Source organism: Corvus brachyrhynchos, unplaced genomic scaffold (genome assembly GCF_000691975.1).
Source record: "Corvus brachyrhynchos isolate BGI_N302 unplaced genomic scaffold, ASM69197v1 scaffold158, whole genome shotgun sequence".
NCBI classification, from domain to species: domain Eukaryota; kingdom Metazoa; phylum Chordata; class Aves; order Passeriformes; family Corvidae; genus Corvus; species Corvus brachyrhynchos.
This window is the reverse complement of record NW_008239756.1, coordinates 1,286,092-1,299,863: the sequence shown is the minus strand read 5'-3', so window position 1 is coordinate 1,299,863 and position 13,772 is coordinate 1,286,092. Positions and strand designations below refer to the sequence as shown.

Below are 13,772 nucleotides of genomic sequence, written 5' to 3'. Positions count from 1 at the left end.
TTCCTAATGTCCAAGAGACACTGTGTGCTGCGAGCTTTATATACCAGTTCCCAAAATATCCGAGTCCTGATAGGATGAGAAAATACCGTCATGTTCTTGCACCAGGCCAATTACAAAGCTGTAGTTCCTGTGCTGGTAAAGATGTTTCCTGTTGATAACACAACAGGACAACATAGCACTTAGCTGCTAATGTTATCTGGGACCCTTGTGACCTCTCGGAAACTTTAACAATTGTAGAGTCCACAACACGTAGAAGCCTCTCTTCTTGTGCTTTTGTTTGAATAAATAAGCAAGAAAGAAAATAAACACTCGTTCTGCAGCCATGTGCTCATTATTGCTTGGGGAGTAATTAGAGGTGGCTGAAACATAGAGGAGAGCTCAGCTCAAGAAGCAACAGGTTCCTACCTCTGATGCAGGGCAGTGCTTGACTGATAAGTCCTTTTCTAAACAAATACAGTGCAAAGGTGGAATTCTACACTGGAATATTTTTTGTCCATTTTAAACATACTCCTTTTCAACTTTATAGACTGCCTTTTTGTGTTTGAAGATGAAAAAGCAGATTTCATTTGTTTATAATGTCAGCATATCTGAACAGTCCTCGTTCATTATCCTTTCCCCCAAGCTTTTCCCTCAATTTTTATACAGAAATTTCTTCAAACCCTTCCTGTCTGTGCAGTTTTGTCCCTTTTCCTTGGCCAGACAGCAGCAGTGACAGGTACAGCTTGGAGCAGCATTCCAGGAGTTGTAAGAAAGGACTTCTTGGAAATATAAAACTGCAGCTGAATTTGGGTGTTATATTACCTCTCAATAACTGGCTGTTTCTAACACACCTTTGAGATCTCCCACACCCACCACCCAATGGATATCTGCCAGCTCACAAAGCCCTTATGTAAAACCCCCCTACTACAGGAAACCCAGCGCCGCTGCTCACTCCTGGACTTTGTGGGATACTTGAATTCTTCATTCTCTGCTGGGGAGGAACCAGCAGCTTCTATGACCTCTTTAACTACTTAAAGCGGAAAAACCCAGAGCAAGATTTGCCCTCTTTCATATTTGGAGTAACAGCAGTGCAATCCAGAGTCTGTCCATAAAGAATCACTCTGCAAAGCTTTCCCTGAAATCCAACAGGTACATCAGTGACCTGTAACCCAGCGGCTTGAAGATCCATAAATAACACAGGGATGGATTTACCCTATGTGCCTGATTTCCCTCAATATTCTTCTATCCCTCAAAATCTGTGGTGCAACCACCATGCTGCCTCAGATGGTCTAAGAAATTCTCAGATGAGGTATAGGACATTCCTTGAGAAGGACAGAAAAGTGCTTTTCCTAACTTACTGGGAAAAAAAAAAAAATAAAGCCTTATAATTGAATGTTTGGGCTTCAGTTCAGTGCTAAGAGTGAGTCCTTTCAATGGTCTTTTGAACACCCCATCGCTCTTCACCTACACCTGCCCAACTGGAATAGCAGAGGTAAACCTAGTCAGCATTCTTCCTTGCTCCATTGTTATCCTGCTGGAAAGAGGCACAACTTCTTGCACTGGTTGCCTTTGAGTGGTGCTTATTCACAGCAAGTCACAGTGGGAGTGGGTGGGAGGCAGAGTTCATTCATTTTTGTAGCATAACATAGAACAGATTGTGTTTGGATTTCACTAGATATTTGTTGTTCTATGTTTCTTTGCTTTATATTGGACAAGGGCCTGCAACAAAACTTTGATCCAAGGTACAAATCCACGGCCAAGATTTGAACTAAGCCTACAAAACTTTCTCCAGAACAGGCTGTAGCCCAGCATGCTGACTCTGAGAGCCTCCTGTTCTTCACGTTGCTGGTCATTTGATTCAGGCCTGCTTCTGCTTATTTATTTGACCATTAGCCTGCAAATGAACTTGGAGGCTCCACGATCTAGTCCACAACTTTTTGAGAATAACCCAGAGTAATTCCACCTACAGCAAAATGAAGTTTCATTGATGCAATGCTGCAACTGCCAGGGCGGGACATAAGATCAGATGGAGATGAGAAGAGAGGTTATAAACTGGGCATAATTTCTGATGTTAAATTCCAAATTACCCAAATCCTCTGGTTCAATGAGTTTGTCAACAACCACAGAGCAGCAGAACAGCTGAAGTGGGAAAAGTGGCTTTAATCGTCCAGTGTAATGCCATGAATTTTGGAGGGCTATGGAAGGTCTCAGTTTCAGGTGGCTGTTTGCACCTAGTTCTTGGGAACTTAGCCCAGAACAGATCCTGATAAAACAAGTATCCTTCATTTTCAGGAGAAAAAATACAGATCTGAGTTCAGCTATAACTCCTATATCTTAAAAAAAAAAAAAAAAATTACATTTTCCTCTTTAAGACCTGGTGTGAAGGAACAGGACCAGATGTGCTGTTGCCCAGAGCAGTGACGACTGTGAAGAGCCCACACCATGATCCCCATGCCACCCCTGCACTGACAAAGCCCAGGAGGTCACAGTTACAACCCAGGAAATGTACAAGGACCTACTAGACCAGGTTGCTCCAAGCCCCATCAAACCTGGTCTTGAATATTCCCAGGGATGGGGCAGCCACAGATTCTCTGGGTAACCTGTGCCCAGGGCCTCACCACCCTCAAAGCCAAATTTTTTTTTCCTAATATCCAATCTAAACCTTCTCTCTGTCAGTGTGATGCCATTCCTTCCTGTCCTCTCACTCCAGTCTCTTTAACATCTTTCTTGAGTGCTCTCCTCAGGTACTGGAAGGTCACAGTTAGGTCACCCCGAAGATTTTCTTTCCCAGCCTGAACAATCCCAATTCTCTCAGCCTTCCCTCATAGAAAAGCTGCTCCAGCCCTCTGCTCATCTTCATGGCCTCCTCTGGCCTTGCCTGAACAGGTCCATGTCCTTCCTGTGCTGCAGCCCCCAAAGACCCAACGTTTTTCACCAATTCCCTGATGTACAACAGTGCCAAAAGAGAACCTCCTGCATCTGCCTGCAGCGAGCTGTGAGTAACTGTGCTTTCAGAAATGCTGAGTCAAGACAACGTGCTGGAACTACAGGAGAAACAAGTTTAATCTGTGCGTGGGGAGGGCATGACTTAGAGAACACTTTGAATTGCACAAAATTCCATGGAAAAAAGGTTTACAAGTGTTTGTTTACATTTTGACTTCTCCTGTAGCATAAATAGCATTGTTGCATAGTTACCATGGCAAATAAGATTATTCATATTGTCCCTTAACTTTGCTCTCTCATGCTGTTTTCTGCAAGGCCATCAACCCTCGCCATGCCAGGGCTGCTGAAATTACAAACAGCAGTGGGTGTCAACCACAGAGTGGAAAAAAAAAAATACTGAGCATATTGCAACACTGGAATTGGCACAAGATAAGGACAAAGGTGCCAAGGTTTAGCCTTTTTATTTTCACAGAATAAAGTCAGAAATGAACAGGTGCAATCTCCTAACCAGAGGCAAATCCACTCCAGATAAAGTCTCATAATCTCTCTTTATGTGTAAGGATGTTTTATAGACAAAACCAGCTCAGACTAGAATTTGGAAGCAAATAGAAGCAGTCCAAACAGTATTCAAGCACAAAAAGATGCCAAAAAAGAAGAAAGAGTAGGAAAACCCTAAAAGACACACAATGAAAGACTCTCTTCAGCTGGAAGACCAAGGTGGAATGAAGCTTTTCTAAGGTACCCATTTTACTTGATTGGGAAGTAGGTTCTGGCTTGATTTAGCGAGACAAAACCAATTTTCTCTAGAGGTAATCAAGTGTGTGTGAGTGAAAAGGTCCTCCTTCTTCTACATTATATCACACAGGAGCTTTCCGACCACCAGCTGATGTTTAATTTGTGACCTGGCAATGGTCCAGCACCAATGTCCAACCCCGAGCAGCTGCTCCTGTGGTGATGCAGCTTCCCTTGGCGCTGATCCCTCCACTGCACTTTGCAGGAGTAGCAGTATCAGCCACATGAGAGAAAAAGAAAGAAATAATAACGTTAAAACTATCAAGCTAAATTAAGAAGTGGTTCAACTCCAAAAATCACACTGCATAAGGCTAAAAAAAATTTTTAATTACATGTTTTGGGTGGTTTTTAATGCACTCGGACTCAGTAAAATAGCTGTGCCTTCCAAATCAAGGCACGTCGGGTACACACCGTTCACGCGACTCTTACTGGTCCCTGCTGGGGAGCCGCGTGCTCCCAGTGCCATCTGCTGGCAGAGCCGCCCAGGGACGGCCGGGCCACACACGCGGCGCTTTGTGGCTCTCTCTCGTTCTAAGCCGAGAGCAGTTACGCACAGGACTACTCCAGGAAGTAAAACTACTCGGACGGGAGCGCCGCTGACGCACCTGGAGAGACAGTTATCAATCAGGGAGCAATTAAGTCGTGCGTAACGAAGTGACAGGTCTGCATGCCTGGGGAGGGAGAGGGAATGTTTCCTGCTGCGAGGATCTCAAGCCAGGAGTCTGCCAACACAACTATGAAACCACAGCTAGGTGAAAGCACAGATTAGACACTTGACTTGAAACATGCAAATTGTCTCTTAAAAGTCTTTTGTATTAGGCACTTACCTATAACATGGTGGCAAACCAAGACATTTACATTTTACCACATTAAGCAGAGAATGAAGTTCAATGAGATGAAGATTTAGCAGTTGGTCTAAGAACAAAACTTGTGGGAAAAAAATTACTCATAGGATCACAGACTAGTTTGTGTTGGAAGAGATATGACAGCCCATCTCATTCTAAACAAGAGACCTTCCACTGTCCCAGACTGCTTCAAGCCCTGTCTGACCTGGCCTTGGACCCTTCCAGGGATGGGGCAGCCACAGCTCCTCAGGGCAGCCTGTGCCAGGGCCTCAGCACTCTCACAGGGAAGAGTTTCTTCTCAGCATCCCACCCAAACGTGCCCTCCTTGTATAAGATCAAGTGCTGGAATAACATCCCTTGTTTCTGCCTTTCTGCCCGTGCAGGTGCACAGGCACCCACACTGTAACAATGAATGGATGAAAATGAGGGGGGTCACTTTGCCTTCTGAGCACCAATTTTATGGTGTCTGGGTGGCTTTTGCAGAGAATAGAAAAGCAAAAATTTTTTCAGAATTTGGTAAACAAATCAGGCATATCAATACTTCCAGCATTTATAAAGTTCTGTTCCACTTATCCAGGCCTCACATTAGAAGAGCTGAGCACACTCTGAGATTAGAGGCTACTACCTGGTGTAGATCAAACTGAAAAAGGAGCAGGCAAAGTACAACTGATTCAAAGAGGACTTTCTACCCTTTATTACCTTCTGGACAAGCACGGTGGATGCCCCATCATCCAAACAGTCAAACGGCAATAAAATATGAGAAAACATGGTTCTGGTTCGCAAGATCCAAACTTCAAGAGGAAAACAAAGCTATGGAGAGTCACATTTTACAGGCATAATTAAAGCAAACACTTGGAAAAATAAAGTCAGCGGAAAGTGATTCATCAACCAGTTACAGTTTTAATATAAAAAGTTTTAGTCCAGTCATAAGCTTAATTGTTCAAATGAAAATGAGTAGTGGAACTGAAATCTTGAACAAGATGATTTTGTTTCAACATCAAGCTTGTTGGGTGACAAATACAGTCAGAATACACCTGTCCACACCTGTGGTTGCCTAAAACTGGGTGCCTGGTTGTTTCAAACACCACCAGACATTAGACTTCCTGAGGCATACCTTCTGCGATGCCACAGCAGCTGCAGCCTGGGGGAGTTCAGCTGATTTTTGGCTAATTGTACACACAGGTGTATCTACATACAGTCTACAAGGATTCAGTGAGGACAGTGACTGAAATACCTTCTCACTCTTTGTGGACACTCCTGGACTCTCCCACCAGTGGAGAATCTTGCACTCAGTGTATTATCACATCACATCTGCGGACACAGATATTTAGATTTTGATGGTTTAAGTTTAGCGCCTGTCAGGAGTACGAAATTCAAACCAAAACATCCTAAAAGTTGTATAAAGAAAATACTGATAACCGTCACAATTTTCCTGAAAAAAAACATCACCAAACCCCAAAATACCTATATACACCCATGCCAATCATAGCTTCTCAGAAAAAAAAGGAAATGGCATGTAAGAAAAATAATACCTTTAAGAATAACATTGTGAACTGTTATTCATTCTACCAGGAAGGTACAGTAATAGCTGTTTACAAACAGAAAACACTGAGAAAGAAAACATCTCTCCTTAGGGCAAATGAAGTTAAACAATTCTAGCACACTACAGCAGAAAGGGGAAGTATTTGCCCTAAATTAACACAAAAGGCAAGCTGGAAGAAAGATGGCAACTGTATTTTTGTCGGCCTCTTCCTATACAGTAACTTCCAGGAAGAGGCTGCAGTATATTACTGTTATCTGGAAAAATATTAATAAACTCCCAGTCTTCCTACCAAATTACATCACCTCTAGAAGGGTTTTGGTCTTTTAATACCTAATCTAAGGCTTTATGCCTACATATTACAGTTGGGAACTTGTTTGATGAACATAAATTTAAAAAAGCAAATACTGGTCAGTTGGCAGAGGGTTTCCAGGCCCTGGGGTGTCACAAGGTTGAAACTCTTCCATCTGTATTTTGACTGACTGGAGCCAGCAATCCTTCTTCCAGAGACCCTCCCACAGATATTTACTCCTATCATCTCTCGTTCTCAGTTAACTTAGTATTTAACAAACTCCTATTTTTGTTTCCAAACCTTTCACTTGAAGCTGTTCTCTCAGATTAATTCCTCTAAAACCATGCAAAAAAAGCTAACAGTATTTTCTGACTTCAGATAATTTCAACTCATATTCTGCAATTTTTTATAAGTTAACAGAGCTATGAATGAGTTAAGGCACCCAAATGCCCATCAAAAAGAAAATAAATACCTTGGGCTAAATACAATGAAGTGTTCAGCAGTCATTTAATTGCACAATCATCTCCCTAATTTGTAGAACAATGCTGCCAATGTCTCTAGGGATCCTAAAATACAAATATTAGAAACTCTGCAACTGTGACGGACAAGGCATCAACAAGACATTCCCAAGGTTCATTCTGGATTCCTGGCTCCTCAATGTAACTGCTACTCCTAATGTAATTAGCATTTAGCAGCAAGATCAGCATGTTCTAAGAACGAAATAAATATTCACACAATCAATACTAATGGTTTAAAAGCTCAAACACATTATTGAAATCAATATGTTTCCAATCTTTCTCCTGTCAATACAAGATTGCAGAAACGAGACCCTTGGCAACAACATTCACAGCTCTCAGGACCACAGAAGCTTCTGCAAATGAATTCTAGGCCTGAAGTTTTGTTGTCTGCGGTGCCTGTGAGGTGTTTTACTGTGTTCGGAGCTGGTAGTCTGTAAAGGGGAAAAAAACAACAAAAACCCAATTTTAGTAATTTGTCTCATTAAAAGGAGTAAAGCAGAGCAGCAAGTTGGGATAAAGTGATAAAATGCATTCTTATATTAATATATATTAATACAAGAATATGCAAATATCAATAAAACACTGAGAGGGGGAATAGCCTTAAACTGAAGGAAGGAAGGGTTAGACTAGATATTAGGAAGAGATTCTTTCCTGTGTGGGTGGTGAAGCCCCGGCACAGTTGCCCAGGGAAGCTGTGGCTCAGACTAGGTTGGACAGGGCTTGGAGCAACCTGGCCTGGTGGAAGGTGTCCCTGCCCATGGCAGGGGGTTGGATTGAGATGATCTTGAAGGTCCCTTCCCACCCAAACCAATCTGGGATTCAACAATTCTATAAAATAAACTCCTATATTTGCTTAGAGTGGCCATGAGAATGAGCTCTAAAGAGATAAAGGCAATTGTGGGCAGTCATGCTTAAATGCCAGAAAAAAAACTAATTAGAAAAACATAAACAAAAAAAAAAGTGAAAAACTAACTAAACAAAAAACCCCAAATGACAACAACAATACCACCACCACAGCAAAAACACCCAACAAAATCAAACACCCCATTTTTGCTTGCTAAAATCTAGTATCTTTTACTAGACAGTGTCTTACACATTTTAAAGCTGGCAGAACAATATGTGTGAGCATACTGTTAATGATGTGTTTGTTTTTAAATTTACCAAATTCCAGATCAATTAGGAAATACTTAAACAGCATTAGCACTCTACCCCACTGGGTCTTTACTTAAGAGACCAAAAAAGGGGACTAGAAAACAAGCAGCATAGCTTAATCTACTGTGTATCTAAACCAGATAGTTCCATCTCAAAAACAGGAGCTTCAATTTGTAGGTGTATTCTGGAGAAACAAAATATTCCCCTCCTCTCACCTCCATTCTGGGTGATGTACCGGACCCAGGGCAAAGCCTGGTAGCCACTCTTCTCAATTATCTTTAAGTAACGAACCTGGAAAGAAAGGTCTGTAAAATATAAAGTCTCCCACGTTGGCTAAGCAGCATTTAGCAAAAAAGGAAAGCAAAAAACCCAACCCTTTTATGTGTAAAAATCTGTTTTATGGATAAAACTAAACAGGAATCATCGAGATGAGAAACACCTCGTGTGTTAGAGCCCAGCATGTGAATTTATCAGTATTTCTGTTTTCAGTCACTAACCTGGATTCCTGAAGTGGTGAAATATGGAATCTCAAACTTTACACTAATGGGAGGTTTTCCTTCCTTGTCTTCAGCTTCAACACTTGGAAGTCCAAAGTGAGCTCTCATCAGGTATTCTTTTCCACCCTACCCAAAAGGGACAATTTTTTTTTTCTTGAAACAAAAAAATTATAAAAAACTTGCAATGATACAAGTAGTTTTCTTAATGTCAGACTGCTGAAATCCACTATTTATTCCAGCTCTTCTCCAGGGCTTCAAAGTGACGTGTGTTTTTATTTTAAAAATACTTTTTTTTTTAAAAGATGCAGGTTCAGTCTGAGGCATAATTCATTTTCTTCCAGCCTCATACTCAAAAATTCAGATAAAATAGTGACACACAGCTACACTACCACACTATTAGCAGTGGACAGAGCTCATGCTCATGGAACCACCCAAGAAGTAGAGCCTGACAAAACTTAAATGGCTGCTGCTAAAGCCAGGCCAAGGATTACACCATCCAGAGCCATCACTTAAAAATCTGCTCTCTTCCTGCGTTCTGAAAAAATATTCAAATGAAACAAATATAAACAACATCTTATTAGCAAGTTCCAATCTTTCATCCATGGAAAAAGAGGAAACGTCCACTACTACCTGTCTGATACTGAGAGAGTTTGCTTTAGGCAGAGCCTAAATGTCACTGAAATGTTAGTGTTAACTAATTATTACACTCTTGGGTAGTAAAAAATAACACTTACTGGAAAAGATTTAATGGACCAGACAATTTCACTGTTCTCTGGAACCCATTTGACACTTCCAACAGTGGTTTTAAACTTTGGCGAGTCTGCATCGTTCGGAACTGGGATGTGAATCTCCACATTGTTGGCAGTTGATCTACGCTTAAATTGACTCTTCGCCTAAAGAAGAAAAAAAACAGAGCAGAAAAGCAGGGTCTAAGTATTTCCACGATGCTGGCGAGCTCAGAGAGCTGTGAGACACAGCTCCCCTCCACCCCGACTTGTATCCTGAGAACCAGAACTGACACTGAGATCATAACTTACAAATGAAGTCTTCAAAGGTATCTAAATCCCACAGAAATACTGAATACTTGTACAAAAATGCATATACTGCTCATCAAGCTTTGAAAACAAACGAAAGAAGACTAAAAATAGCCATGATTGTTTAAGGATGTCTGACCTTGATCATGTACTCGATGCGGCTGTGGGAATGTTTCTCAATCACAGACTCGATCCAGATCAGGGGTTTTACCTGGTGGTGAAAAACCACATCACAGTTCTGGGTTTTACTCTGACAGAGTCACCAAAACGTTGCTTTCCCATAAAACTACACTCAGTATGTGAACCACACAGAAAATGCAGCCTGTGGTGTTCAAAATGACAGAATTGTGGTTTTAGAAGAAATAATTATACAAATGAGCAAGCACTGATATACCAATGAGCAAATGTTACAAGAATTATAGGCTTAAAAACGTACATCTCAGATTAATCCCTAATAACAAACACTTGCACCGGAAAATATTTGATGTTTTAACATACTAGGGACTGAACTATGTCCTCCTTCCTATAGACCTTCTCCAGACTGATTTTTTTTACTTTTCTGAAACGAAGGCCATCTTTATCACCATACTCCAATAAAACTGACATAAATACTGTTGCTAATAAGCACAATGAATTGTTACACTGACATTATGCAGTTAAAAACATAGCCACAGTATTTCAAAAACATTTTCAATAGTAGTTGAAAATACAGAGACTTATTGCCAAGTTGCGTCTAAACTTTACTCTTTCTGCAAAAGGAGCAAGCACCAAGTTTTGCTATTAACAGTTGACTTGAAAACCCATGTGCTGCCTATGTTTTAAGAAAAAAAAAATGAAGGGAAAGCCATTGTGGCTACAATCTAAACCATTCCTGTTTAAAAAAGGCAGACATCCAGACTCACGTGGGTATTAAGGCGATATGACATGAGCTCAAACTCTCCGTCAGGTGGAATGAAGGAGATTGTCCTGTCGTTTTCAAAGCGAGAGAGACGAACACACTGGTGAAACTTCACATCTTCCAGTTCTACTGATTTACTTTTCCCACCTAGCAGAAAACACACAGGTCATACAAACTGTGGCCCAAGTCTCACCACAGCACAGCTGCTGCCTGCTAACATTCCTTCCTTTTAGCCAACTTTCTAGGATCAGGACAGCGACCATCCCCCTGTGCTGGGCACTGCTGAGGTGCCTCAAATCCTGGGATCAGTTTTCGGCCTCTCACAACAAGGGAAACACTGAGGGGCTGGAGTGTGCCCAGAAAAGGAAACGGAGCTGGGGAAGGGACTGGAGCACCAGGAGCAGCTGAGGGAGCTGGGGGGACACACCTGGGGAAAAGGAGGTTCAGGGGGAGCCTTCTTGCTCGCCACAACTCCCTGACAGGAGGGTGAAGCAAGATGTGGGTCAGGCTTTGCTCCCAGGGAACAAGGGAAAGGACAAGAGGAAACAACCAAAAGATGTGCCAGTGGAGATTTAGGTTAGATTTTGGCAAAATTTTTTCACTGAAAGGATGGTCAAGCATTGGCACAGGCTGCCCAGGGCACTGGTGGGGTCACCACCCCTGGGAGTGTTCAAAAGGCCTGTGGATGTGGCACTTGGGGACATGGCTTAGTGGGGAACACAGCAGTGTTGGTTTGGACTTGATCGTTTTAGAGGGCTTTTCCAACCTTAATGATTCTGTCATTACAGTGCTACCCAAGCACCCCAAAATTCAAGATTCTAGATAGCACCTGTCATGATTATTGTTCTACTGCAACACTCACGGCCTGTATTATCAAAGAGAACTTTGTCATTCAATCCAAGGCGCAGCTCTGGCATTCCCGAGAGGAAGACTCTCATTTTAATGGATCCAACTATCTCACTCCGTAACACGTTTCCGTTGGCACTGACCTGAACAAAGATGAAGGGAAAGGTCTGATGTGGTATGTTGTGACATCAAGCAACACTCCCACCCTGTGCCCATGCCCTGGGTTTTCTTGGATGTGTTTCTTATGAGAAATTAATCCAGTAGAGTGAATTACATCAGGGACATGAAGGGGCACAGACAGAGGAGCAAAGGACATATCCAAAAATCAGCAATACACACAATTAAAGCATTACTTGTACTGGATTTCCTTGGGGGTACTTAATGATTTACATTGCTTTGGGAGTCACAGCACACTATCCACAGTCAGACTTTTTATTGCAGGTTTTCATATAAAAATAACTTTTTATATGTTAGAGTACAAGGTACCCACCAGAAGGTTAACAGACTCTATGACATCCAGGAAAACCTCATTTTTCCTGTATTTTATCCCCTCTGATCTCCATGAAACAGCATTTGTAACAGTGGCAGGTGGGCGTGGGGCTCCAGTTTCAAGTTTGTGACCTTCCTGAGTGATGTACCTTCACAACCACAGAATTGGCATTAAAAAAAAAAAGAAAATTAATATTTTTGATAATTGGAACACACCAAAACATTTGTCTGCCTATGGAAAAAGGCTCAAGACATTCCAAGGGCTTTGTCGCTGTTAAGTGATACAGAGTGATACTTACTCTTGTAAAATTTTACTATCAGTTGTTTGTGGATAACCAAAATCCATAAGCTCATCTAACAACTCATAAATAATAACAAAATTATCTCTAATGCTCTCTTCTTCCAACTCCTTGAAATATTCAGAAAAAACCTGAAATGAAATGACAGGAGGGAGGGGGAGAAGAAGGACATTAACTGAGGAAGCACAGCACATGCAGAAGGTATGCCTGCATCTAAAATAATAATCTTCTAAAGTTCCAACCCAAACCCCATACTTCACAAACAGCATTCTGCTTGGATCAGCCCCAGGAAACCCACCACAATTAAAACAGACACAGAGAATCCTAGAAGAAACTATTATGAAAAATATTTATTCTGGAGAAAATATTTTTCACACCAGGTACAGAAGAACCAAACACAGGATCTGTGTGAGGTGCCACGACACATGCACCAATTCACGGTTCTCCTCCAGGTGCTCAGGTCTTGTGTAACTCCTTACAGCACTGTGCCCCATCCTCTGCCTACTCAGCTACAAAATACCAGTGCCCTTATTAGTGGTTTAAGAAGATAGTTCTACAAAATAACCAAATATAAAGTAAAAATGCTACTATCAAAGTTCTTAGAAAATATGAAAGATCTACGCACTTCTATTTAAACTGAAAAGGACGCAAAGGTTCTGAAATATACTCACCTGAACTACTTTATATAAAAATGAAAACACCAGTGATACACAAGCATTTTTCTTAGAAGTTGCAACAACTGATAAAGGATGTTCAGGAATGTGCATTTTAAAAAGTTTATTAAGTGCATTTAAAAAAACTTTTAGGCAATTAAGAGTTGGCTAGAAAAATTAAGCATTAACGACTTAACAGCACCTCTGATCTAAGGAAATATGAAGATAAGCATTGATTAAATCATCCATTAGAGCAAAATCAATAAAAACACTTTTCTGAACCTTATGCTGCTGGTGCATATTACACTACATAAAGCATAAAAAAAGCTTATTTAATATAACCAACTTTACTGAATACAGCCTCCTTACATCACTTCCCCCATTCTCCAACTTGCATTTTGACATTAAAAAAAAAATAACAGCAGCCCTTGGCACGTCAACACGTGTGTAGTACAAAGGATACGATACAGGTTGTTATGTTTAATCCACATGAAACGAACTCCTCCATGTGCTAGGATAGGAGAAAGCGTCCCCTCTTCTTCCTTTTCCATAAGGATCGGCATAAAATGTTCCACCTCTGACATGTCCACATCTCCACGGTAATTCCGACAGATCAGAACCTATAGAGAAAGCAACCAAATCCTTGTTTTTTCTCTTTCATAAGGACGTTATCGTGCAAGACACACAAATGCTTGAAAGGCCCTTTTAAAATCACCCAGCTTCCCTCAAGCCTCTCTGCATTTATAAGTGCAAATCACAATGCCAAAACACTTTGCCGATTAGAACACAAATACCAAGATTTAATTGCAAAGTCACGTATTAGTATTTTCCAGACCTATCCTTCCCCTATTACTGCTCACGGCCTAACAATGATTTTAGGATAGGAAAACACGCAACTCCTCTGAGGCAAAGCAGCTGCAATAACGGCAGAGATTATTCCCTGGGGGATGCCGCGGGCCCTGCCGCCGCATTCAACACCTCCGCCTGCGAGGGGA

At 41.4% G+C, this 13,772-nt stretch overlaps 1 protein-coding gene across 1 annotated transcript in view; it reads right to left on the bottom strand.

Annotated features, from left to right (window-relative positions):
• Positions 1-5,229: 5,229 nt before the first annotated feature.
• The window catches only part of AP1M1 (adaptor related protein complex 1 mu 1 subunit), an 8,844-nt gene continuing 301 nt past the window's right edge, over positions 5,230-13,772 (bottom strand). Inside the window, exons 2-12 of the mRNA XM_017742475.1 lie at positions 13,241-13,397; positions 12,796-12,863; positions 12,125-12,255; positions 11,827-11,974; positions 11,353-11,479; positions 10,495-10,637; positions 9,732-9,803; positions 9,293-9,451; positions 8,559-8,684; positions 8,277-8,352; positions 5,230-7,340 (exon numbers count right to left, since the gene is read on the bottom strand). Of these exons, the coding sequence (XP_017597964.1) occupies positions 7,318-7,340; positions 8,277-8,352; positions 8,559-8,684; positions 9,293-9,451; positions 9,732-9,803; positions 10,495-10,637; positions 11,353-11,479; positions 11,827-11,974; positions 12,125-12,255; positions 12,796-12,863; positions 13,241-13,397 (1,230 nt within the window). The 3' untranslated portion in view covers positions 5,230-7,317. The remainder of the gene's footprint in view (positions 7,341-8,276; positions 8,353-8,558; positions 8,685-9,292; positions 9,452-9,731; positions 9,804-10,494; positions 10,638-11,352; positions 11,480-11,826; positions 11,975-12,124; positions 12,256-12,795; positions 12,864-13,240; positions 13,398-13,772) is intronic.